Raw genomic sequence first — 27,821 nt, forward strand, 5'->3', positions numbered from 1 at the left:
CCCAAAGTATTTCACATGAAACAACACCACAAAATTGCTATTAAAACTTCTAAGAGTCAAGAAATAAAAGTGCCAAATTAAACCAAAAGGGCTCTTTGTAGCGATACTGTATAAGAACCCTAAAAATCTTTTCAATACATGGTTCTTTAAAGAAACACACAAAGAACCTTTACATTCTTCAGAATGTTCTACACCAGTTCAAGTGTTTTTTTTTTTTCAGTTTTATCTGTCTGGCCAAGGCAAGTTCTATTTAATTTTGATTTATTCATTTTTTATTTTGTCAGTGGTCAGTGGTAAAACCACCTGATTAAAAATTGTGGGTAGTGATATATTTTATTATTTATATATATTTATATATGCTTCTTATGATCTCAGACAGAGACACACACAGCTAATATAACTGATGACAGCACAGATAGCATATCAGAGATGAATCTAAACAGTAAACAGCAATTTTGCTTTAATTAAATCAAACTCTTACTGTTCTTCTGTCTCCATGATTACATATGATTGCAAAGAGAATATGAGCTACAGCCCACATTCACATCAGTGATGAGACGCCTACCTTTCACCACCAAGAAGATTCTCTTTGTCTGGCTCCCAAATGTGTTCGTTGCAGTGCATGTATACTCCCCACCATCAGCAGGCGTGGCTCCAGAAATCGTCAGTGTCGTCTGTCTCCCTCCAGTGGTCTTAGACTGATTGTTGAAGCTCCACTTGACTTCAGGCTCTGGGTTCCCCTCAGTAGTGCAGGACAGAGTCACATCCCTGCCTTCATACACCTCTACTGACTCATCTCCTGACTCTATTTCTGGACCATCTGTAGAAAAATCCATGTGTAATGTATTATAAAAAGGCCACAGATTAGACTAAATTAGAACATGACTGAAAAAAATCAGCCTGTTTGAGAAACAGGCTTAAAAAAAAAAAAGTTATCCGGATTCAAGATGTTATAACATTTTATTTGTGGTCTCTGAAAACATGATGTCTTGTTGCAGCAAGATGAATCATATTTTGCTCTGTTTATTAACATTATTCAATCCTTTGACATTTCATTGTCAGAAAACTTAAATGTAAAAAAAACAGTGACTTACAAAGAACATTAATGGTCAAGACGTGATGTTCAGTTCCATGCTTGTTCTGCGCAGTTACTTTGTATAAGCCGTTATCTCTCCTGGTGAGGTTGTGTGGACGTTCCACATTTCTTCCATCTCTGGACCAGGAGACATCAGCTTCAGGAGAAGCCGTAACATTGCAATTTGCTAAGAAGAGTGTGTGTTCTCTGCTCTCATACTCTGAAGGACAGTCGAATTCAGGGCCATCTGAAAGACGAGAGGTTGTCATCAAATATTTTGCTGGTCTAGTCATGACATTCACATATAGTACTGTGCAGAAGTCAGAGACCACCCTTCACCTATCAAGGTCCAGTCAAACAGCTGTTATGTTATTCATTTTTCATTCTTTTTCTAAACTGGAGTTTTAAAAAAAATGACAAACATTGAGACCACCAGCAGAACATCAAGCTTCACTCTGGCTTCAGATCTGAAAAAATTTACAGGTGTTTCTGTCTATCCTTCCACTGTGAGAAGACAACTCAATGCTATGAGTCTGAAAGGATGTGCTGATAGTTGTTGAGTCTTCCATAATGTTTTCTTAGATATATGTTTTCTGTGAAATGAATAATGTTTTTAGTTGCTGTTTTGACTGGAAAATAAATTAAATCACAGTTCTGTACACTGAGTTGCCATTTCATTCGCTACATTTATACTCATTGGCCATTTGATCATTTGATGAAGGGCTACAAAATGGCTAATAGAAATTATGCATAGAAAAAGATGAGCTATAGTCACTAACTGTACACCTACAATGTAACGGGGGGCGAGGAGGTGGACGCTTATGCAGAGATAAGCGACTTTTATTAAGGGCAAATAGAGGGTCGTGGTCATAACAGCCCAGGTTCAGATGGCAAACACAGAGAGAATGACATGCAGACATGATGGTGAACACAGGAAAACTACAACGGGGGCTAGAGGAACGAACACCAAACAAAACCAACAGCACATGCATCAAACATCCAAACAAACATCCCAAACATCTCAAACATGATCAAACAACAAACATCAAACAAAGACCAACAAGAAACTCAGGAAAACACAGGGCTTAAATACGAACAGGGATAACGAGGGATAACCAGACGCAGGTGGAAAACAGATGGGAACAATCAGAGTCACAAAACAAGGGGCCGGACTAAAAAAAAAAAAACAAAGAAGCACATGGACAGGACTGGGAAGTAAACACAACATGAGCACATGGACAGGACTGGGAAGTAAACACAACATGAGCACATGGACAGGACAGGGAGGGGCAAATTGACTTTAAGATCATATTGGCTTGCTGGAACAATCTGTGTAAGTTTCATTTGTAATTCAGATAAATCTGATGACTTTTCATGGGGTTGAATTTGCAAAGCGCTGTATATAGTCGCTGTTTCTGATAAAATGGCCAGTGAGTGAAGGTATAAGGTAGGTATAGTTAGTAAATAGCCAAAACAGCTTTGCTAGATGTACACAAAGCGTTTTTCTACTCACACTCCACTGTGATATTGGTAGCACAGCATTCACTGCCAATCTTATTGGAGGCACAGTATGAATACTGGCCAGAGTCCTTTTTGCTGAGACGCTTAGTAGATGGAATCCGTGAAGTTCCTTGATGCCACTTGGTGCGCCATTGTGGCTTGCCCATAACAGCGAAAGGAAATGAGTCCAGAGAGGTATTTATCAAAGGAGTCCAATTGGAACAATCTATTACAGGCTTGTCTAAAAATTGGACATACAACAAAACAAGAAGAATGCTTTTGGTTTAGGCTAAAAAATACATGCAACACTGAGCATTTAGATAAACATATATTTTATATATATATATATACACAAACACACAAACACACACATATTGTGTTACTGTACATACAAGTGGAGGACAAAATCAAGGAAAAAGGTGAATAAATGAGTGTCAAAACATAAGTAATTATACATTTAAATACCATTTATAATTGCCATCCTACTTTGTTCAATGCTTTGTAAAAATGCTGAGCAGGTCCAGTTGACCAGAGTTGACTGGGGGGAACAGATAAAAGTGACCTTGAAATAGGATCCTTTATTCTTGGGGGACAGATGGCAGGAGCCTCCATCACAGACTGTACAACTGGTGACTGTTTTAATAGGAATATCAGCTAAAGTTACATTGCATCTGGATGTATGGGATGGATTTCAGTAAAATACTATTGGAAACTCTGGACAAAAGCACATGATCAATGAGCATGATGCTCATACATTAGTGTATGGGTGTAGCCATGGGTAGGCCTGATTGAAAAATGTATCAGAATGGCTATTTGATTAAATTTGCACACATTAAACCTGTCACTTTGTAGTTTGTGTAAAGCACAGAGTTAATATGCCACAGCTAAACACTACATCCATCCACTTACAACAGGCACAGATCAAGCAAAGGGACTGAATTATATTTCATATCCTGTAAATATATCGTTCAAATACACAGATTATAGATCGGTCTCAGCTGGTACAATAATAAACATCGTGATTTTGCTCGGTAGGCATGTTTAATAAGCTAAATGAAGGAATGTCATTATCACAGTAAGAAATATTACTTTTTTCTCAGTTAAGTTCAATTAAATATAAAATCATTTTTAACTGAAAGCTTATACAACCCTCCCTCGCTCCTTCCTCCATCAGCCTCTTTCAGCTCCTTTCTCTCCCGCTTCTCCAGTGTTTAGTAATACATACATTTCACTAAGCTCAGACTTACAAGAACTCAAGGAAATAATGAGAGATCATTCAATTCAATTGAACTGAAGTTAGCTTCTTGTTCAAATTTCAAAGTTCTGCCTTAATTGGTCCTGCGGTTCCATTTGGCACCTTGGAACATGAACATTCGAACAAGAATCTTCCAAATAAGAAGCCAATTTTAGCCTTGTCCTTTACACTGACATTAACGTACTGTAAACAACAATATATGGCAAACGCTGGTGTCATTGCTTTCAAATACTGACGAGAAATCTAAAAACAAATAATTAAATAATAAAGAGCTGTCAATAATGTAATTTCTTGCTCTCTTGCTCTTTTTTGTTCCTTTGTTGGCTTGTCAACTAGCTAGCTAATATTATTGTTAGCCTAACCAGCTTTCTTTGACTCATGTAAACTCAGAGTTAACTAACATAACTAACAAGTAGCCAAATAAAAAACCTGATAGCCGTCATTTGCTACAAATCCTTAGTGGAAGTGGATATATTAACTCTGTAACTACTCACTGTTTCACGCTGTGTATTACAGATTTGAAAAATATGTTTCTTTGTATTATATTCAATTAAATCATTTTCACTGATTCCACTACTGTCTGCTGTAGTCAATAGACTGATATGAAAATGATATAAATCAAATGCTACAGAATTTAATGTCACCAGATCTTAATCCACCTGAACAAATGTGACAGATTTTAAACCAACGTGTTAGACAGCACACCCACCACCATCATCAAAGCACCAACAGAGGTACCATCAATTGTAAGATGTTCTGGTGTCCCAACACTTTACTAAGTCACTTTATGTCAGTCTTTCCTTTATTTGTCACCCGTCTGTTGTTTATGTGTAAAGAAGATGAAACAATTTGTGGAGGACTTACAATGTACTGTAATGTTGAGGGGATCTGACGTCACTGTAGGAGGAGGTTGAGGTCCTTCTGGTCCCAGATCCAGTTCTGCTTCACACCTGTACTGAGCTCCATCATCAGCTCTGCTGGGGGAGATCTGGAGTGTAGCTGACCGATTCACTGGAGTCTTGATCGAGTTAGCAAAGGTTTCCTTATTCACTAGAGTGTCTCCTTTGAACCAGCTCACAGTGAGGAGCTCAGCAGGAGCAACATTCTGAATGTCACACTGGAGCTCATACTGTCCACCCTCAATCATCGGCCCAGTGTGATTCACAGTGCTGATGGACACACTTTCTGGAGTTTCTGTAGTAAAAGATTTGAGATTTTATCCATGGAAATGCTTGACTGAAGGGAGTAAATAATTATTTTATCTCAGAGCAAACTGGTAAGGCAGTGACTTACTGTAAATAGTAACATTGAGATGAACTTTGCACTGCTTGTCTGGATTAGGATTCATGAAGCAAAATGGTTTTATGCCCCACTCTACAAGACTGTCTACACTCCAGGTGATTAATTGTACATCATCCTTCATGTCCACTGGTCCTTGAGAGGCCTCCCAGCCCATCCCTATGTGGTCAGTAGTAGTGGAACAATTTGCTGAGGCTTTATCTCCATATTTAACCACCACTTTAGGAGGCTGAAGAGTGAGGATACAAGGAGCTGCCAAAACAGATCAACATTCATCAGCTATCCGATGACACATTCATTGGAAAATAAATCTACATCTACTGAGAAGGACAAATTATTTATCTTCCTAAATACCCCAACAGTTGTTCAGTTCTCACATTACCGAGTTGGAACTCAAATCATTGTTGTTGCTTAAGTTTAAAGGCATGGTTTGGGGGAAAAAATCTGATTTACACAATTCACTGTGATTCAGCAGCAATGTGCTGTGTCCAAATTGTAGCTGAGGCTGATATTGCTAACAAAGACTAGACGTCAATAGTCACCAAAATAGGAGGCAGTTGTGGGCTGGAGGTTAGGGAACCAGCTCTGTGTCCGGAAGGTCACCAATTCGATCCCCTGAGCCGACAGTATGTGACTAAAGTGCCCTTAAGCAAGGCACCTAACCCCCAACTGCTCCCCAGGCGCTTTAGATAGGACTGCCCACCGCTCTGGGCAAGTGTGCTCACTGCCCCCTAGCTTGTGTGTTCACTAGTGTGTATGTGTTGTTTCACTGCACGTATGGGTTAAATACAGAGGTGAAATTTCCCCGTTGTGGGACTACTGAGGGTCACTTAATCTTAGTCTTAAAATCTTTTCCAGAAATTCATCCAGTAAACGTCTCTCAGCCCACTCAAACCACATCCAGCTCTTCATAGACTTGATGCAGTGATTTATGACTTATGTGATGAGTTATATGATGATGTGATTTATGATTGATGACATGATGAACAAAAAAATTAATAAATAAAACAATCCAAACTCTGTTGTAAGCTATTTCAGACAACAATGTTGTGTCCTGCAGAGAGACTCCTCATTGAATGCACACACATGTGGACGTATGTACAATAGATTACATTCAGGATTTCTGTTTGATCTATTTTTAAACTAAAAATAAACAAACAGAAATCCAAATCTATAAACAAGTCATTTTTAGTGTTAATATTCCTGCATGGTCAGCAGTTCAATTTTGGAACAACACCTGTTGTCTGAAGTGGCTGCCCACTGCATTTAGCTACGCAGTGAAGTTTTGCTTATTTTTGTTGTTCATAGTAAGTCATACTGTGTCCTACACCACACTGATAAGTCAGTATGACCTTAATGAAGACCACTAATGAATGCCCAATCTGGGAGCAGCATAGCATCACCAGCTGAGCAGCACTGCCTGGGGCAGTAGGGGGTAAAGTGCTCTGCCCAAGGACACAGCCAGGTGTACCTAGTCAGTTATTTATTTATCTTTTTATTTTTTATTCAGAAAACATTTTTTCCCGAGCAAGACACCAGTACTTGTTGAAGGGATAACTATTAGAAGACACCAGTACTTGTTGAAGGGATAACTATTAGAAGCTATAACCCCAATTCCAATGAAGTTGGGACGTTAGGTAAAACATAAATAAAAACAGAATACGATGATTTGCAAATCCTTTTCAACCTATATTCAAGGACATTCATTGAACACACTACAAAGACAAGATATTTAATGTTCACATGGATAAACTTTATTGTTTTTTGCAAATATTCACTCATTTTGAATTTGATGCCGGCAACACGTTCCAAAGAAGTTGGGACAGGGGCATGTTTACCACTGTGTTACATCACCTTTACTTCTAACAACACTCAATAAGCGTTTGGGAACTGAGGACACTAATTGTTGAAGCTTTGTAGGTGGAATTCTTTTCCATTCTTGCTTGATGTACAACTTCAGTTGCTCAACAGTCCGGGGTCTCTGTTGTCGTATTTTGCGCTTCATAATGCGCCACACATTTTCAATGGGAGACAGGTCTGGACTGCAGGCAGGCCAGTCTAGTACCCGCACTCTTTTACTACAAAGCCACGCTGTTGTAACACGTGCAGAATGTGGCTTGGCCTTGTCTTGCTGAAATAAGCAGGACGTCCCTGAAAAAGACATTGCTTGGATGGCAGTATATGTTGCTCGAAAACCTGTATGTACCTTTCAGAATTAATGGTGCCTTCACAGATGTGCAAGTTACCCATGCCATGGGCACTAACACCCCCCCCCCCCATACCATCAGAGATGCTGGCTTTTGAACTTTGTGCTGAAAACAATCCGTACAGTCCTTTTCCTCTTTGGCCCAGAGGACACAACGTCCATGATTTCCAAAAACAGTTTGAAATGTGGACTCGTCAGACCACAGGACACTTTTCCACTTTGCGTCAGTCCATCTCATATGAGCTCAGGCCCAGAGAAGCCGGCGGCGTTTCTGGGTGTTGTTGATATATGACTTTCACTTTGCATGGCAGAGTTTTAACTTGCACTTGTAGATGGAGCGACAAACTGTGTTCACTGACAGTGGTTTTCTGCAGTGTTCCTGAACCCATGTGGGAATATCCATTACAGAATGATGTTGGTTTTAAATGCAGTGCCGCCTGAGGGATCGAAGGTCACGGGCATTCAATGTTGCTTTTCTGCCTTGCCGATTACTTGCAGAGATTTCTCTAGATTCTCTGAATCTTTTGATGATATTATGCACTGTAGATGATGAAATCCCTAAATTCATTGCAATTGCATGTTGAGAAACGTTCTTAAACTGTTGGACTGTTTGCTCACGCAGTTGTTCACAAAGTGGTGAACCTCGCCCCATCCTTGCTTGTGAATGACTGAGCCTTTCAGGGATGCTACCTTTATACCAAGTCATGACCCTCACCTGTTTCCAATTAACCTGTTCACCTGTGGAATGTTCCAAATGTTTTTTGAGCATTCCTCAACTTTCCCAGTCTTTTGTTGCCCCTGTCCCAACTTCCTTGGAACATGTTGCAGGCATCAACTTCAAAATGAGTGAGTATTTGCAAAAAACAATAAAGTTTATCCATTTAAACATTAAATATCTTGTCTTTGTAGTGTATTCAATTGAATATAGGTTGAAAAGGATTTGCAAATCATTGTATTTTGTTTTCATTTATGTTTTACCTAACGTCCCAACTTCATTGGAATTGGGGTTGTATAATCATCCTTGCTGGGGCCCATTTAGACTCAGCGCTTGGTGGCCGTTTAAATCCAGTGTGAATAAGTAGCTTCTGTGACTCACGTTTTCTCCTCGATCTGATAACTAAGATTTTTAGGTAAGTCTTTACAAAAGAGTTAGCATAGCTGAGCTGTTAGCATGAATATTTGATCCTCGTGCAACACCAGCACCCTGTCACTGCTCTGTCTACCACTTGTTACTCATCACTGTTGTACTCAACTGAGAAGCGAAGTGTCCTAAAACAGGAGATGAGTGTGAGTTTACTTTGCTTGTACAGGCAAAGATCAATTTCTCTGCTCACCATTACAAACAGCTTGGCAAATCAACCATCCAACGTACACAGTACTGTTATCTTCCTAATGGAATTCTCCTCAGGCACCAGAGTGGAACTACTGCACCATTTAAGGTGGAAAGGAAAATTTGGGTAAGAAGTGACATTCATGGTTAAACAATGATGGCATTATCATGGGTTGTTAAATAGAACTATAGGAACCATTCCTGAGTTCTGGCTGGACTCTGGCAAAGATGGCAGCGTGGATCCCTGATAACTGTTATACTGTAACAAACTATGGTGAAGGCCAACTGATAAAATTGGGTACTAAGTAACTTTGTAAACCATGTCAGAAGATCTTACAGTAGCTACTATGGTGAGTGAAGCTAATAGCCCCAAATAGCCAGACCCTAAACACACCCCTGGGCTAACTCCAGTTTTGGAGAAACAGAGATGGCTGCTATCGAAATATACCGTATGTCACATATGGATGGCTGAAAACATGACACAGTTTAAAAATGATGCCTACCACTTCATGGTAGCCTACATTCAAGTAAATTATGTGCCTCTAAAAATCAGCCTGGTATTACCATTCAAGTCCGCCCCTGCTTTATTCCCTGAGTTACCTTGTGTCTTGAAAAGTCATTTGTGGTGATGTGGACTCACTTACTAACTTCTGGTCAAGTTTTACACAGCAGTGTTTTCTAAAACTAGGCAAGCAAAGGGAAATGGTTAGGTGACAGCAGCAGCCAGACCCTTCTGTTGGTGCTGATCTGCTCTGTTTGTTACCATGTCTTTCTTAGGATCTTCCAGAATCTGTTTTGAAAATGGGGACATTTCCAGGGAAAACTCCGGCCGGGAACAGGCCACCAAAATCAGAGACTGTCCCCAGCAATTGGAGACATCCAGTCACAGCATCTGAGATTTCTACGCTTGCTGCCTCATTAGCAACACCAGGAAAAGTATGGACAGACTACAAGCATCCCAAAGGCAGGGCAGAGATGGTATCTAAGAGGCTAACACCAGCATATCTAAACCTCAGAACTGGCTGGTAGAACATATGAAAACATACGCCATCAGTTAATTCATTACAAGACCATACAGAAGTTCTGTATAACCCGTTTTCATGCCTTCCAGATGAAACTTAGTGCTGACAAAAACTGCAGTAGTTTCCCTATTGCATTAGTGGGTACTTTAGTTTTTGGAAAGGTCCAGTAGAAGTGAGTTTTTGGAATTTTGGAATTGAATTAATTTCTTAACTATTAGACATAAGGTCAGCAATGTGTCTGGCTCTGATGTCATCATGCAATGGCTCTGGTATCAAGCTGGATCTCCCAAAAAAGGAAGATCCTTTCAAATGTTTGACAGCTTCCATAAAAACAATTATGACACATTACTAAGAGCCTCATATTCTTTGTAAGAAAATGTGGGCACAGTACTCTTTGGAAATTCTGGCGACCCCCTTATTTAAAACAAAACAAAACAAAACTATTAATTAATATTAATATTGTATTGTGACACCCCAATAAAGATTTTTTTGCTGATGCTATTGCTGTTGAAGCAACAAATAACAACACATTCTCAAAATATTTTGCTAACAGCTAACAGTAAGCTAACATGATAGAAGTAATAAATAGTGAATAATGTAAAAGATGCTCCCTTTCTATGGAGTCTAAACTACAGTTGCTTTTTTTCTGGGTTTCTGATCACTGCCTTTTGTCTTTGCCCTTCTGGTTATGATTGCTCTATTTTGCCTTTTTGCTATTTTGGATTTGACCCAGGCCTGTACTACAACTACAATTCTTGCCAATCCCTTTTCTATTAAAGCCTCATCTCCTGGCATCTTAGGTCCACTGTTAATATGAGACTTTGAGAATAAAATTATAATATTTCAAGAAAAAATCAAGGGAAAAAATCGAAATATTTCAAGGGTAAAAGGGGCTAACTGTAGCAGGGCTGCTACAACTTCCACTCCTGTCTCCTTCGTTTTGATTATTGTTCTCAATGCCCTCTTTGAATTGTGCGGAGATGTAGCCTCCGATACCCGTGTAGACAACCCTGCCTGCAATTATCCTTCACCAAAACAGACAGACAGTTTCCTCTGAGTCCGCCTGGCTCTTTATTCTAAATAAACACAGTTTCCTGCACAGCCGGTTCATTTATTTCTTTATGATTTTTTTCTCTAAATATTATGACTTTTTTCTCTAAATATTACAACTTTATTCTTGAAGTTTAATATTTTTTGTTTTATTGACAGAGGCAGTAAAACGGCATCGTAGACTTGATGCTCCCTTCTTGATAGATGTTAGTCAAATTTAACAGCCAATCACAAATAAAGAATTTGAACTTTTTTATACCATGGTATATTATATATTGTACAATAGTAAATTATGATATATAATCATGTGCTGCACCATTGTGAATTATATGTTTTATAATTTGCTTTCTTTTTTTTATTGACATATTAACTTTAGTTAGTCCATAACAAACGTACCTTGCACAGTAGTGTCGAGGGGATCTGATGTGACTGTAGGAGGAGGCTGAGGTCCGTCTGGTCCCACAGTCTGACCCACAGTGCTGATGGACACCCTGTCTGGAGTCTCTGCACAAAGAGAAAATAGGCAACAAGTGTTTTTTTCATGATTTGCTGCATTACCTGCTACATGGTTTCACATTTATTACACTTGTGTTTGTAATATTTTGTGATTATGCTTAACAACCGCAGTGAAAGGGGAATTTGCAAAGACTAATATTTAAAAACCAAGCATAATTTATTTGCTGAGATGTCAAAGTCGTTCAGAGCTGATTGATGTTCAATGGTTCACTGTAGAGAAATTTACTGACTCAGATTTCTTTACAGTGGTGGTAATAGGAACCAGGAGTCTTAATGTAGCCCTTTTATTTGCTATTTCAAAATGACCTTACACATGTCCTCAGAGCAGTGTTTTCCTTTTTAGCCTTTTTGCTATTTTGGATTTGGCCCAAGTCTGTACTACGACTACAGTTCTTGCCAATCCCTTTTCTATTAAAGCCTCAACTCTTGGTTTTTAATGCAAGCGTGTGACTGGGTCTGTCAGATTACACAGTGCTAGCCTCCAATGCCAGGAGGCACAGTATTGTCTGGATCCATCTGACCACTGATACCTACGACAGCATTTTAGGGCCACTGTTCATATGAGACTTTGAGAATAAAGTTGTAATATTTCAGGAAAAAAATCGTAATATTTCGAGGGTAAAAGGGGCTAACTGTAGCAGGGCTGCTATAAAGCATTGGGGTCTCAGTTGCTGTACTGGCGCCGGAGTTCCACTCCCGTCTCCTTCGTTTTGATTATTGTTCTCAATGCCCTCTTTGAATTGTGCAGAGATGTAGCCTCCAATACCCATGTAGACAACCCTGCCTGCAATTATCCTTCAACAAAACAGACTGACAGTTTTCTCTGAGTCTGTCTGGCTCTTTATTCTAAATAAACAGTTTCCTGCACAGCCGGTTCATTTATTTCTTTATGGGATTTATCTTGAAATAGTATGACTTTCTTTTCTAAATATTATGACTTTTTTCTAAATATTATGACTTTTTCTCTAAATAGTAGTACTTTTTTCTCTAAATACTATGACTTTTGTCGCTAAATATTATGACTTTTTTCTCTAAATATTATGACTTTTCTTCTCTAAATAGTATGACTTTTTTCTCTAAATAGTATGACTTTTTTCTCTAAATACTATGACTTTTGTCGCTAAATATTATGACTTTTTTCTCTAAATATTATGACTTTTCTTCTCTAAATAGTATGACTTTTTTCTCTAAATAGTATGACTTTTTTCTTTAAATAGTATGACTTTTTTCGCTCAGTATTATGACTTTTTTCTCTAAATAGTATGACTTTTTTCTCTAAATAGAATGACTTTTTTCTCTAAATAGTATGACTTTTTTCTCTAAAGAGTATGACTTTTGTCGCTAAATATTATGACTTTTTTCTCTAAATATTATGACTTTTCTTCTCTAAATAGTATGACTTTCTTCTCTAAATAGTATGACTTTTTTCTCTAAATACTATGACTTTTGTCGCTAAATATTATGACTTTTTTCTCTAAATAGTATGACTTTTTTCTCTAAATACTATGACTTTTGTCGCTCAGTATTATGACTTTTTTAGCTCAGTATTAGGACTTTTTTCTCTAAATAGTATGACTTTTGTCGCTAAATATTATGACTTTTTTAGCTCAGTATTATGACTTTTTTCTCTAAATAGTAGGACTTTTTTCTCTAAATAGTATGACTTTTTTCTCTAAATAGTATGACTTTTTTCGCTCAGTATTATGACTTTTTTCTCTAAATAGTATGACTTTTTTCGCTCAGTATTATGACATTTTTCTCTAAATAGTATGACTTTTTTCTCTAAATAGTATGACTTTTTCTTTAAATAGTATGACTTTTTTCGCTCAGTATTATGACTTTTTTCTCTAATTAGTATGACTTTTTTCTCTAAATAGTATGACTTTTTTCTCTAAATAGAATGACTTTTTTCTCTAAATAGTATGACTTTTTTCTCTAAAGAGTATGACTTTTGTCGCTAAATATTATGACTTTTTTCTCTAAATATTATGACTTTTCTTCTCTAAATAGTATGACTTTCTTCTCTAAATAGTATGACTTTTTTCTCTAAATACTATGACTTTTGTCGCTAAATATTATGACTTTTTTAGCTCAGTATTATGACTTTTTTCTCTAAATAGTATGACTTTTTTCGCTCAGTATTATGACTTTTTTCTCTAAATAGTAGGACTTTTCTTCTCTAAATAGTATGACTTTCTTCTCTAAATAGTATGACTTTTTTCTCTAAATACTATGACTTTTGTCACTAAATATTATGACTTTTTTCTCTAAATAGTATGACTTTTTTCTCTAAATACTATGACTTTTGTCGCTAAATATTATGACTTTTTTAGCTCAGTATTAGGACTTTTTTCTCTAAATAGTATGACTTTTTTCTCTAAATAGTATGACTTTTTTCGCTCAGTATTATGACTTTTTTCTCTAAATACTATGACTTTTGTCGCTAAATATTATGACTTTTTTAGCTCAGTATTATGACTTTTTTCTCTAAATAGTAGGACTTTTTTCTCTAAATAGTATGACTTTTTTCTCTAAATAGTATGACTTTTTTCGCTCAGTATTATGACTTTTTTCTCTAAATAGTATGACTTTTTTCGCTCAGTATTATGACTTTTTTCTCTAAATAGTATGACTTTTTTCTCTAAATAGTATGACTTTTTTCTTTAAATAGTATGACTTTTTTCGCTCAGTATTATGACTTTTTTCTCTAATTAGTATGACTTTTTTCTCTAAATAGTATGACTTTTTTCTCTAAATAGAATGACTTTTTTCTCTAAATAGTATGACTTTTTTCTCTAAAGAGTATGACTTTTGTCGCTAAATATTATGACTTTTTTCTCTAAATATTATGACTTTTCTTCTCTAAATAGTATGACTTTCTTCTCTAAATAGTATGACTTTTTTCTCTAAATACTATGACTTTTGTCGCTAAATATTATGACTTTTTTCGCTCAGTATTATGACTTTTTTCTCTAAATAGTATGACTTTTCGCTCAGTATTATGACTTTTTTCTCTAAATAGTAGGACTTTTTTCTCTAAATAGTATGACTTTTTTCTCTAAATAGTATGACTTTTTTCGCTCAGTATTATGACTTTTTTCTCTAAATAGTATGACTTTTTTCGCTCAGTATTATGACATTTTTCTCTAAATAGTATGACTTTTTTCTCTAAATAGTATGACTTTTTTCGCTCAGTATTATGACTTTTTTCTCTAAATAGTAGTACTTTTTTCTCTAAATAGTATGACTTTTTTCTCTAAATAGTATGACTTTTTTCTCTAAATACTATGACTTTTGTCGCTAAATATTATGACTTTTTTCTCTAAATATTATGACTTTTCTTCTCTAAATAGTATGACTTTTTTCTCTAAATAGTATGACTTTTTTCTTTAAATAGTATGACTTTTTTCGCTCAGTATTATGACTTTTTTCTCTAATTAGTATGACTTTTTTCTCTAAATAGTATGACTTTTTTCTCTAAATAGAATGACTTTTTTCTCTAAATAGTATGACTTTTTTCTCTAAAGAGTATGACTTTTGTCGCTAAATATTATGACTTTTTTCTCTAAATATTATGACTTTTCTTCTCTAAATAGTATGACTTTTTTCTCTAAATACTATGACTTTTGTCGCTAAATATTATGACTTTTTTAGCTCAGTATTATGACTTTTTTCTCTAAATAGTATGACTTTTTTCTCTAAAGAGTATGACTTTTGTCGCTAAATATTATGACTTTTTTCTCTAAATAGTATGACTTTCTTCTCTAAATAGTATGACTTTTTTCTCTAAATACTATGACTTTTGTCGCTAAATATTATGACTTTTTTAGCTCAGTATTATGACTTTTTTCTCTAAATAGTATGACTTTTTTCGCTCAGTATTATGACTTTTTTCTCTAAATACTATGACTTTTGTCGCTAAATATTATGACTTTTTTAGCTCAGTATTATGACTTTTTTCTCTAAATAGTAGGACTTTTTTCTCTAAATAGTAGGACTTTTTTCTCTAAATAGTATGACTTTTTTCGCTCAGTATTATGACTTTTTTCTCTAAATAGTATGACTTTTTTCGCTCAGTATTATGACTTTTTTCTCTAAATAGTAGTACTTTTTTCTCTAAATAGTATGACTTTTTTCTCTAAATAGTATGACTTTTTTCGCTCAGTATTATGACTTTTTTTCTCTAAAGAGTATGACATTTTTCTTTAAATAGTATGACTTTTTTCGCTCAGTATTATGACTTTTTTCTCTAATTAGTATGACTTTTTTCTCAAAGTATTACAACTTTTTTCTTGAGTATTACATTTTTTTTTTTAAGGATTACGATATTTTTATCAAATAGTAAGATGTTTTTCTAAAAGTAGTCAGACTTTTTTTCTCAAAATATTTTTTCTAAATATTATGAGTTTTTTGCCAAAATAGTATAAACTTACCATGCACAGTAATGTCGAGGGGATCTGATGTGACTGTAGGAGGAGGCTGAGGTCCGTCTGGTCCCACAGTCTGACCCACAGTGCTGTCTGGAGTCTCTGCACAAAGAGAAAATAGGCAACAAGTGCTTTTTTCATCATTTGCTGCATTACCTGCTACATGGTTTCACATTTATTACACTTGTGTTTGTAATATTTTGTGATTATGCTTAACAACCGCAGTGAAAGGGGAATTTTCAAAGACTAATATTTAAAAACTAAGCATAATTTATTTGCTGAGATGTCAAAGTCGTTCAGAGCTGATTGATGTTCAATGGTTCACTGTAGAGAAATGTACTGACTCAGATTTCTTTACAGTGGTGGTGATAGGAACCAGGAGTCTTAATGTAGCCCTTTTATTTGCTATTTCAAAATTATTCAACTCATCAGCCAGTTAACAAGCCCATCCTGAGTTGAAGTTGGTATGTTAAAGCAGAATAAAGCAGACGTGTAATATCAGTCTCCATTCTTGATGGATGTTAATCAGTTTTGACAGCCAAGAAAAAACAAGACTACAATTAGAATGAACATTTTACAATTTAAACTTGATTTTTGATACAATGGTACATCATATGCTGCACCACTGTGACAGTAATGTTGAGAGGACCTGATGTGACTGTAGGAGGAGGTTGAGGAGATTTTTTGGGCCAGTTTCCACCTCTATGCAGACTAAGACACGCATCATGTGCACATACACTGATCAGGTATAACATTATGACCTCCTTGCTTGTACCTTAGTCTAAATGAAGCCACTCCCCACAGCCTTCCTGCATCTCTGCAATATTACTAAATTAAGAAATGCATTATTTCTACAGGATGCAGAAAAGCTAGTTCATGCATTTATTGCTTCAAGGCTGGATCACTGTAATGCCCTGCTGTCTGGATGTCCCAGCAAAAGCCTCAATAAGCTTCAGCTAGTCCAAAACTCGAGCCAGAGTCTCACAAGTACCAGAAACTTTGACCATGTCAGCCCAGTTTTATCAACCCTACACTGGTTACCAGTTAAATTTCCCATTGATTATAAAATTCTATTCTAAAATTATTGTCTGCCCTGTGATGGACTGGTGACCTGTCCAGGGTGTATCCTGCCTTCTGCCCAATGACTGCTGGGATAGGCTCTAGCACCACCCGCGACTCTGATGGAGAAGCGGCTTAGAAAATGTGTGTGTGTGTGTGTGTGTGTGTTCTAAAATTCTATTACTGACCTATAAAGCTCTAAACAGATTCACCCCTCAGTACCTGAGTGAACTTCTCTCCTACTATGAACCATCACACCTACTTAGATCCCAAGATGCTGGCTTACTACTGGTACCTAGAATTAATAAAGCTGCATCAGAGGGGAGAGCTTTCTGACACAAAGCCAAACAAGCTTTGAAATAATCTTCCTGTTAATGTTTGGGACTCAGTCTCAGTCTTTAAGTCTAGGCTAAAAACTACCTTGTATAGTCGAGCCTTTGGTGATTAGTCTTCCCTGACAGATCTAGACCTGCTGGAGTCTCTGCTGCTCTGTTAACACTGTAATTGGTGATCAGTCACTCATTACAGAACTGACTCTGTGTTTTGTTCCTTTCTTTGCCGAATTGAATAGATGCCCACCCTGTGCGTCTGATGCTGTTGCCTCTTCTGGCTTGATTGGGTGCCACTGCTCACCAGCCTTCTGGACCGGTTTGACCACCACTGAGCTTCTTGCTGTACAACACCGTGCATCCTCACCCTCAGATGCTGCTGCTGCCACTGCTAATTGTAAACTAATCAAGTCAACCGCTGCCTCACCTGTTTTTCCTGCTTTGTACTATAATACTAACAATGTTTTCTAACCGGTGTTGATCAGAGGAGGATGGGCTCCCCTTCTGAGTCCTGGAATCTCTCAAGGTTTCTTCCTCTTTCTCTTAGGGAGTTTTTCCTTGCCACTGTCGCCACTGGCTTGCTCATGGGGTCTTGAACCCGAATTTTCTCTTTTCTTTTTTTTCCCTTTCTGTAATACTGATCCGCGACCCTGATGGAGAAGCGGCTTAGAAAATGGATGGATGGATGGATGGATGTAATACTGATTTTTCTGTAAAACTGCTTTGTGACAACGCCTGTTGTAAAAAGCTCTATATAATTAAACTTTGCTTGCTTGCTCGTTGTGTTGTACTGGTACGAGTGGATCAGATACAGTAGTGCTGCTGGAATTTAGCCAACAGCGTCCTGTGACCACTGATGAAGGACAAGAGGATGACCAACACAAACTGTGCAGCAGCAGATGAGCTATTGTGAGCTAATGCTGCAGCTCGACTTGTCTTCAACCTTCCTAAATTCAGCCATGTCACTCCACTGCTGCGTTCCCTTCATTGGCTTCCTGTAGCAGCTCGCATCAGATATAAAACCCTGATGTTGGCCTACAAAGCCAAAAATGGTCCAGCTCCTTCCTACTTGAGATCAATGGTGAAAGCTAGATCCGTACCCAGAGACCTTCGTGCTTCAAGTACGGCTCGACTTGACCCACCATCTTGCAGATCACAAGGAAAACATGCCTCCAGACTGTTCTCTGTCCTGGCACCAAGGTGGTGGAATGAACTTCCCCTAAGTGTCCGAACAGCAGAATCACTTGCTGTCTTTAAGCGACGTCTGAAGACCCATCTCTGTACACTACACTTATCTAATCACTAACACTGTCTATTAAAGATCTTCACCTCTTTTATTGTTCACTGTATTACAAACTTTTTTTCAGCAGGTTTAGTGTTGTGTAGACTCTGTGTTGAGTTGTAGGTATTTTTCTACTTGTTGTATTTGTTTAGGTCTCAATGCATAGATAACTTCAGGTAGCAATTTAGAGCAAAGCTCTTTAAAATTATGTCGACCTTTATTAACATGAGATATTCTGAAGTAATGACAAGCACTTTTGTAAGTCGCTCTGGATAAGAGCGTCTGCTAAATGCCATAAATGTAAATGTAAATCTATTGTCTCTGACTTTACATCTACAAGGTGGACTGACAAGGTACGGGTGTCTAATAGACTGGACAGTGAGTGGACACAGTATTGAAAAACTCCAGCAGGACTGCTGTGTCTGATTCACTCGTACCTGCACAACACACACTAACACACCACCACTACATCAGTGTTATTGCAGGGCTGAGAATGATCCACCACCCAAATAGTACCTGCTCTGTGAGGGTCCATGGGGGTCCTGACCACTGAAGAACAGGGTAAAAGGGGGCTAACAAAGTATCAGAGAAACAGATGGACTACAGTCTGTAACTGTAGAACTACAAAGTGCAGCTATATAGTAAGTTGATAAAATGGACAATGGTTACAACAGAAATCAAGTCAAATTTTGGCTCATCTGTTGTCCAAAGAGACTGCCTCCTCTATTCAGCTACACGGCAAAGCTTTAATAGTTCACAAAGTCATGCTGTGCCCTAAACCGCATTGACAGGTCTGCACGACCTTAAAGAAGACATGGAGGCATTTTGAAGGAAATCAAAACTAATTGAGTGATTACTGACTTCTAGTTTTTTTTCAGAACAGCCTTGTAGCTCCAAAAAAGCAAAAAAAAATTATATATTTAAAATATTTAAAAAAAATTTTAAATAACTGAATTAATAACTTACCCTAAATGTGGTCAGTCAGCCAAAACACACTTGACATCCAAATTTTCCTTTAGTTTTGGAACTTTTCTAACGTTGCTAACAAAAATTAGAAACGAATAGTCACCCTAAGAGTACAAATTGTTTAAGAAAAAACATTAGCAAACTGTCTTTCACCCCAGTCAAACCGCATCCAAGTCTTCATTGAGGTGGTGCAGACTTGTTATGGCTTAGTGTGACAGTAGGACTTTACTGTGAACTACACAAAGGAATAAAACTGCGGGCAGAGAGGTGTGAAACGACAAACCAGCTCAGGGACAGGAGAGCAGATCTAGAATCAGGATTTGTGACATACAGAGGACTCTGGTCCAAGATCAGTCTTACTTTGTGTATGCTTTACTACCCCTGGTGTTGTCTGACTCGGCTGTGCATTGCGGTGAAGTTCATAGTAAGTCACACTGAGCGCTAAACCACAAGAAGTCTGCACCACCTTGATGAAGACCTAAATGCGGTTTGAGGGGGTTGAGAGAAATTTTTGGGATGGGCTGCATCAGAAAAGATTTAAGCTGTTTGGTCAGTATTTAGTTTAATTTGTGACATCAGCCTCGGCTGCAGCTCATATATATATATATATATATATATATATATATATACACACACACACACACACACACACACACACACACACACACACACGTGTGCTCACACACACATATATATATCGGGCATAAAATCATGACCACCTCCTTATTTCTACTCTCATTGTCCATTTTAACAGCTCCACTTACTGTATAGGTGCACTTTGGACTTCTATATTTACAGACTGTAGTCCATCTGTCTTTTAGCCTGTTCCTTAGTGGTCAGTACCCCCCATGGACCCTCACAGAGCAGATACTATTTGGATGGTGGATCATTCTCAGCACTGCAGTAACACTGACATGGTGGTGGTGTGCCACCTCTGCTGACCTCACCAGATATTTGATTCCATTAGTCTAGAACCAAAAAGATTCATTTGTATTTGCAATTTATATAATGAAATATTTATACTTTGCATCAGTGCATTAATACAACATTTCCATGCAAAATATCACACTGATTTTCCCCCCACTCCTAAATTTTATTGATGGTTTTGGCCTCTTCAGAGCCCAGATTTAAACCCATTTAAACTCAGTGGAGAATATTTGGTCTCCCATTAAACACAAACTAGCTTGGCATGTTTTTCAGCTGTTTGAAGCCATCAGCGCTGAGTGGAGCAATATTGACTCTTGTTTCTGTAAAAGGCTGTCTGCAAGATTGACTTCAACATTTAAAGAAAGTAAAGAGCCAGGCTATCCTGCACTGACTTACTTCATCTGTTTGTTTAGATTTTGTAGATTTACTGGCTGATTAACTTGTTGACGCCATTTAAAGCTTAACGTTATGTCATTTTGGGCTTGGCTCAATGTTTTTGCACAGGAGTGTATGTAGTCATATTACAACATATCAAAAACACCCAACCCATTAAATTTACACTAAGCCACTAAACAAAGTCAGAGGAAAGGCACAAAGCGTTCTGCGAGTCCTCTACATGCTCATCTCTGCTCTCCCAATTGGCCGGGGCAGCACCACTGTATATGAATGTATATATAATATAAACATGTCAACTTCTACTGTCAGCCCACGGAGGAGCACAGTACTGATATCACCCCTGTAGCTTGTTGTTAATAAAGCTGGGGATGTTCCAACTTTCTCCATATCACAACCTCCCTGATCTCCCCACCTCTGATAATAACACTAGAATTTCTCTTCTGACGACTGTTTTATGTCTCAGAAAAGCTCAAATTGTTTAAAACCTTCTATCTGAGCAGAAGTTGCTTTTCTGCGTGTAAAATTGATGTAACATCAGCATAAATGCAAACAAACATCTGTCTTGTGGACCAGATCTGTCAAAAAATCCTCACAAAGTTTTGTATTTATTTATACGTTTCTTATTTTAGTATTATTTTTGTCATTTATTTCATAATTATTCATTTTTATATGTATTTATTACCCTATAAACAGGCTGTCAATCAGTGATGTCACTGCGTCTTAATATTCTTGTTGGTTGATCGATATCAGATTCTGTAGATCCACTGTTAATGTCTTGCTCTATGAGTGGTAACTAAGGACAAGACAGTACAGTAGTGGCTGTCTCAGTGGGAGTCTCAGCTGATCTGCCTGAAAACGCAGGTCTGGATTATTTACTCCTCCACTCGGAGGCTGTGGAGGACAGTTTGTTCCATTTAGTTACATCTGCTGATACAGAGGTCGACCATGTAGCGTTCAGAAATCTGGAGGAGGTGCTTCAGTATCTGCTTCTGCAAAATTCAGATCCCACCCAGACATTTTGGCACACTTCTCATATACTGACTGTGGAAGCCATTGAAAATGATATACATCAGCAGGTTTGTTTGTCTGCTAAGGTTGGTAAAAGAACTTTAATCAACTCTTCTCCTCCTGGGCTTGATTGCTAAGCCTGACCATGAAAAATACACCCCCTCAGTATCATATAAATGAAAAATAAACACAAAAATAAACAAATGAATGCAAACAAGTCATTAATGGAAACAATTCATTGATTAATTAATTTAGTAATTAAAATATATACACAAATCAATAAAAAAGCTATATGTAGACACAAAAAATTATAGGCTTGCCGGCATTAATAAAAAAGATTAATAATACAGAAATATGTAACTGAGAAATATATAACTGCAGAAAAAGGAAATATTTGTATAATTACAATTCAAATAAGCAAAACACACACACACATTTTCTAAGCCGCTTCTCCCTCAGGGTCACGGGGGGTGCCGGAGCATATCCCAGCGGTCAGCAATATATACTTTATTTAATTTTTTATTAATTCATTTACTGAGCCGTTTGTTTTAAATTTTATTCATTTTTCATTTTGGCAAATCTGGTCCTTTATATATCTTGTGTGCTGGTAAGAAAAATACAGGCCTGGTCCTCAAGGCCCCCGGCCATCACATGGCTTTGTCCATGGCAGCTGATTTAACATAATGAAGCACTGATCAGCCAAACCAGCTGTTGTATGATAACTACAGTTAATACTGTGCTGCTTATTTTCACATATAAAGTCAACGAAACATTATCCGATTGGTGGTGTCCAAACTTTTGCATTCGACTGTAATGACTCAAGGTGCAATTTTGCAATTTGCATAATATTTTTAGCGTATGTACATTTTGTAGAACTGGTATAGTGAATGTCATTTGTTTGTGTGCAACCTTTACACTTAAATATGTTAAATTCAGAGTCTTTTTTCTCTATCATTTTTTTTTACTTTACATATCTTCAATTATGCAAGATTTTAATCTGACAGCAGCGATATGAAAGTATTTCTAAGACCTTATTTGTGCAGATTTGAAGCGAGCACTGGTTTCACCTCACTGTGGCTGGGGTCAAGTAATGAATGGCCTCATTTTCTCAGACATTTTGTGTTTGTTGTTTGTAAGGCCCAAACTGTGGTGAACTGTAACTGATACAGAATACAGAAGCACTAAACAGAGGAATATTCTGGGTGTTCTGTGCTGAGTGGCATATTATGAGGAGGAGTTACAGCCACAGTGTGTGTGAATCCGTTGGTGGTTAAAAGTGCTGGTTTAGCAGTGTTGCTTCATACTGAAAGTATCACCTACCGCACCTCAGAAAGCACGCACTGTGCATGTGTTTAGATCTACTTGTTTTGCGTTGCCATGGTAGTTTTTCCATGTCCTCATTCTCGATTACTGATAAAGTTCATGGCAACTACACACAAACATTTCTGTTTAACTGGTGGGGTAAGTGAGGAAGTAAGAACACCCCATTAAATGTTTCTTTTTCTATTACACGGGAACACAGAAGTAATCAATCTTCACTTCAACCGCATGTACATATGTTATGTGATAGAACAAAAAAACTGGGAATTTGACTTTGCAGTCACTCATTTCAAAAATAATAATAACTGTGAAGTCCACTCCTGACTTCAGTAACTGGTACGGCCCCATTTGGTGGAAACAAGTTCATATAGCCATTTCTTATAACTATCTATCAGTTTCAACATACCCCAAGAGAATTTTTTGCCCATTCTGGGAGTTTCATCCTATCAACTATGCAATGTTTGAGCCATTCCAAAGCATTTCAATGGGATTCAGATCTGGGCTTTGACTAGGCCTTTCCACAGCCCTTTTGGGCCATTCCTTGGTGAATTTACTTGTGTGTTTGGGATCATTATCCTGTTGGAAGGTTCATTTCTTCAGCTTCATCTTTTTTATAGATGGTCTCACATTCTACTCAAGCACTTTCTGGTATCAAAGAGATTTCATAGTCAATTCTATGATTGCAAGTTGGCCAGGGGTAGCAAAGCAGCTCCAAACCATATCTCCACCACCACGCCTTACTGCTGGTATGACGTTATTCTGATCAAATGCTGTCTTTGGTTTTTGCCTATCATGGCTCCTGGTACTATGGCTAAAAAACCCTATTTTTGAATTTTCTGTCCCTAGCACATTGTTCCAGAAGTCCTGGTCCTTGCCTACATATTCATTAGCAAACTGTGTCTTGCTCCAGTGTTCTTTTTAGAAGGCAAGGACGTCTTCCTGTCACACCTTCCAAGAAGGCCAAATTTGTGCAGTCTTTTTTTAACGGTAGCTAAATGCACTTTTACATCAACAGTGGCAAGAGCTACCTGCACATCCTGTGATAACATTATGTGGTGCTTAGAGACTTCTTTTAGCATGTGATGTTCAAATTAAATTTGGGATAAATTTGCAAGTTGGCAGTGGTTTTCAATATTTTTCCACTTGCAGATGATCCTGTGGACAGTGGCATGATTGATCTCTAATATTTTGACTTTCTAAAACGTCCTAAACCCGTACCACACTCACAGGCATCTATAATTTTCTGTCTGAAAGCCTCAGCTCTTACCACACACTCCAATAATGAAGACCAAACCAGACCAGAAATTTGAGGCTTAAAAAAATACCCCACTTCCACAAAGGTGGGGCGCTGTGCAAAATGTAAATAAAAACAAAATGCAATTATGTACAAATCATTTAAACCCTATATTAACTTAAAAATAGTACAAAGGCAACATATCAAATGTTGAAACTGAGAAACTGTCTTGTTTTTTTGAAAAAATATATGCACATTTTGAATTTGATGCCAACAACACATTCCAAAAAAGTTGAGACGGGGGTAAAAAAAGGCTGGTAAAGTTTTGTAACAGTAAAAAAAAAAAACACTGATGACAGGTCTGTAACATATAAAAAAGCATCTCAGAGAGGCTGAGTCTTTCAGAAAGATAAGGGTGGGGTTCACCACTCTGTGATAGACTGCACAGACAAGTGCAATTCAAGAATAACATTTCTCAATGTAAAATAGCAAAGAGATTTTGCTTTTCACCATCTAGAGTGCATAATAACATTAAAAGATTCAGAGAATCTGGAGAAATCCCTTTATGCAAGGGACAAGGCCAAACAGCAATATTTGCTGGTTGTGATCTTCAGGCCCTCAGGCAGCACTGGATTCTATAGTGGAAATCATTGAATGAGCTCAGAAGCACTTCTGAAAACCACTGTCTGTGAACACAACATCCACAAATGCAAGTTAGAACTCTAAAATGCAAAGATGAAACCAAATATAAAAAAGATCCAGAAATGCTGCCACCTTTTCTGGGCCCGAGCTCATTTAAAATGGACTGAGGGGAAGTGGAAAAGTGTCCTGTGGTTTGACGAATCAACATTTGAAATTCTTCTTGAAAATCATGGAAACTGTGTCCTCTGGGCTAAAGACCATTCAGCTTGTAAGCAGTGCACAGTTCAAAAGCCAAAATTCATGATGGTACAGGGTTGCACTAGTGCTTGTGGCATGGGTGATGTGCACGTCTGTGGCACCATTAATATACATAGTTTGGCAAAATATGCTGCCATCCAGATGCCGTCTTTTTCAGTGAAGGCCTTGATTATTCCATTGAGACAACTTCATACCACATTCTGCATGTCTTACAACAGCGTGGCTCTGTATTAAACCAGTCTGGGTACTAAACTGCCTGCAGTCCAGACCTGTCACCACTGAAAACATCTGGGACATTATGAAATGAAAAATAGAACAAAGTAGACCCTGAACTGTTGAGCAACTCAAATCTTGTATCAAACAAGAACAGGAAAACATTTCACTCTCAAAACTACAGCAACTGGTCTCAGTTCCCAAATGTTTACAGAGTGTTGTTAAAAGAAGAGGTGATGAACCGCAGTGGTAAACATGCCTCCGCCCAAACTTTTTTGGAACGTGTTGCTGGCATCAAATTCAAAATGGGCATAAAAAAACAATAAAATTTCCATTTAAACATTTGATATGTTGTCTTTGTAGTATTTCCCTTTTAAAATATGGTTTAACTGATTTGCATATCATTGCATTCTATTTTCATTTAAGTGATGCTTTTTGATCCCACAAACAGGGAAATTCCACCTCCGCATTTAACCCATCCATGAAGTGAAACACCACATACACACTAGTGAACACACACACACTATGGGGCAGTGAGCACACTTGCCCGGAGCGGTGGGCAGCCCTATCCACAGCACCTGGGGAGCAGTTGGGGGTTAGGTGTCTTGCTCAAGGACACCTCAGTCATGGATTGTCGGCCCTGGGGATCAAATCGGCAACCTTCCGGTCAGAGGGCCAGATCCCTAACCTCCAGCCCACGACTGCCCCCAATTTAGCCTCCCAATGAAATGGGATTGTACAAGTTCCTCCAAGATATTCTCTAACAGTTTTCTAATCATTAGCACCTCAGTGGGTGTAACTGATTTCACGCTGACACATTTGAATTTGTGATAAATGTGAGGGTGTACCTACTTTTTTCACATAAGAAAACTGCTTTGCTGTTTATTTCAATACATAAATGACAAAAATGTTAATTCTGTGCCACTTGCTAAATAATATGACCTTGTCTATCAGCACTGTTTAAACGAATATGTATATAAATATATCGCTGTTGTCAGAATAAAACCTTGTTTTCTCCAAATCTCCAAATCTCCAAAATGGTCATTTTCCAGGAGAAGTAAAAAACCTATTTTACTTTTAATGTAAGTCAAAGAAACCAGACTTTTCCCCCAAGTGTTTTGGGCCATTTCTTTTAGTCCAATCATCATGAAATTTGTGTACAATGTATAGAGCAACTGGCATTTTCAGACTATGTCAAAAACAGAAAAATAAAAATGGAGATACAAGGTTTTCTTCAGAAAGCAGCGATATATTGCATGTATAGTATTCAAATATATTGAATATTTTGCATGGGGTGTACTTACTTCATCACACGACTGAGTACAATGTGCCGCACAAACTGCTTTTTCCATTATGTTAAATTCAGCAACCAATTGCAAAAAAAAATTGTGCATTACAGTGTGCAGGGATGTTCGCTAAACTTAAATGTGTTTTTACTTAGAAAATCAACAAAACAGGTCATTTGACCAGGGGCGTTCAAACATGTGAATACGGCTGTACATCTCAAACCACATGTACCTGCATGAATAAACTGAAAACAGCAAATAAGCAAAGTTTTACAGAATTAAGTGGAGTTTAAAAGTAAAAGTGAAAGTGGACAACTTGAAAGTACACCTTTCATCTTAACTGCGACATCTCAGTGTAGAGAATGCACCAAAAGGGCGATGCTCTAAAAGCGTGGTCATCAGCCGGCCAAGAAGGACATCAGCCATCTTCACAGATGTAAAAGTTGAAAACTTACCGCCATTTATGAGCACAATCAGCACCAGGCCCGCCAGTTTTGGAAACAGCAGCATGGCCCGTCCTGCCCTGAAGACTGCAGCAATGACAACGGTGTATGATGGTGAATGATGCTGAAAGAAGGGAAGTGATTCTGCTAAAAGCCTTCAGATCTGATTCTGTCAAAAGGCGTAGTTTCTACTTCTTGAATCGCGCAAAGTGTGAAGTAGCGTCTGCTTCTAGGACGATTCTAAGCAACTAAACAGGAAATCCTGTTATATTATGAGTCTGCCTTGAGGAAGGAACTGTTGTTCAAGCGTATAGCACCCTCCCATTCATAAAAGCATCATTGTTTTTTCAGCATAAATAAAAACAATGTTTTATAACAAGCAGATAATGAATGTTTACAAACAAGGGTCACACTTTATTTGGATGGTACCCTATAGATCAGGGGTCTCAAACTCAATTTACCCGGGGGCCGCTGGAGGTAGAGTCTGGGTGAGGCTGGGCCTCATCAGGTTTTAGCAGCAGATATAGAACACTGAAGAAACCACATATGGTTGCTGACTAGAGAAATGTAATTATTCTTATTCAGATTCAAATGTCTGTATTAACAGTTCTTTTTTTTTTTTAAATTGTTAAATTTGTGAAAAACACCACAGTTTAAGTTAGAACGTGAACTTAAAAAATAAAAAATATAGTTTTTAAATAAAATACAATTTTAAAAATACAATTTTAATTCATGATATAGATCCTATTTTGAGGAACTCGGAACACCGAGACGGTGC

The 27,821-nt window shown here is 37.6% G+C and overlaps 2 protein-coding genes across 2 annotated transcripts in view; both read right to left on the reverse strand.

Moving 5' to 3' along the window:
- icam5 (intercellular adhesion molecule 5) overlaps nt 1-577 on the reverse strand; it is a 22,545-nt gene extending 21,968 nt beyond the window's left edge. The window contains exon 1 of the mRNA XM_037540923.1: nt 566-577. The gene's annotated coding sequence lies outside the window, so the exon portion shown is untranslated. The remainder of the gene's footprint in view (nt 1-565) is intronic.
- On the reverse strand, nt 501-27,276 carry LOC108429644 (hemicentin-2). The gene is made up of 8 exons (XM_017701533.2): nt 27,056-27,276; nt 15,687-15,782; nt 11,134-11,241; nt 5,124-5,381; nt 4,695-5,024; nt 2,589-2,816; nt 1,095-1,322; nt 501-820 (listed from the first exon to the last, which is right to left on the reverse strand). The coding sequence occupies exons 1-8, from the start codon at nt 27,108-27,110 to the stop codon at nt 501-503; spliced, it is 1,623 nt and encodes a 540-aa protein (XP_017557022.2). The 5' UTR covers nt 27,111-27,276.
- Nucleotides 27,277-27,821: the final 545 nt, after the last annotated feature.

Source organism: Pygocentrus nattereri, chromosome 1, assembly GCF_015220715.1.
Source record: "Pygocentrus nattereri isolate fPygNat1 chromosome 1, fPygNat1.pri, whole genome shotgun sequence".
Taxonomy (NCBI): Eukaryota; Metazoa; Chordata; class Actinopteri; order Characiformes; family Serrasalmidae; genus Pygocentrus; species Pygocentrus nattereri.

Coding starts and splice junctions, on each gene's coding strand:
- LOC108429644 (XM_017701533.2), bottom strand. CDS start 27,110: ATGCTGCTGTTTCCAAAACTGGCGGGCCTGGTGCTGATTGTGCTCATA. Junction 15,783..27,055: donor GATTGTGCTCATAAATGGCG/GTAAGTTTTCAA, acceptor CTCTTTGTGCAG/AGACTCCAGACAGCACTGTG. Junction 5,382..11,133: donor CCTCGACACTACTGTGCAAG/GTACGTTTGTTA, acceptor CTGTTTTGGCAG/CTCCTTGTATCCTCACTCTT.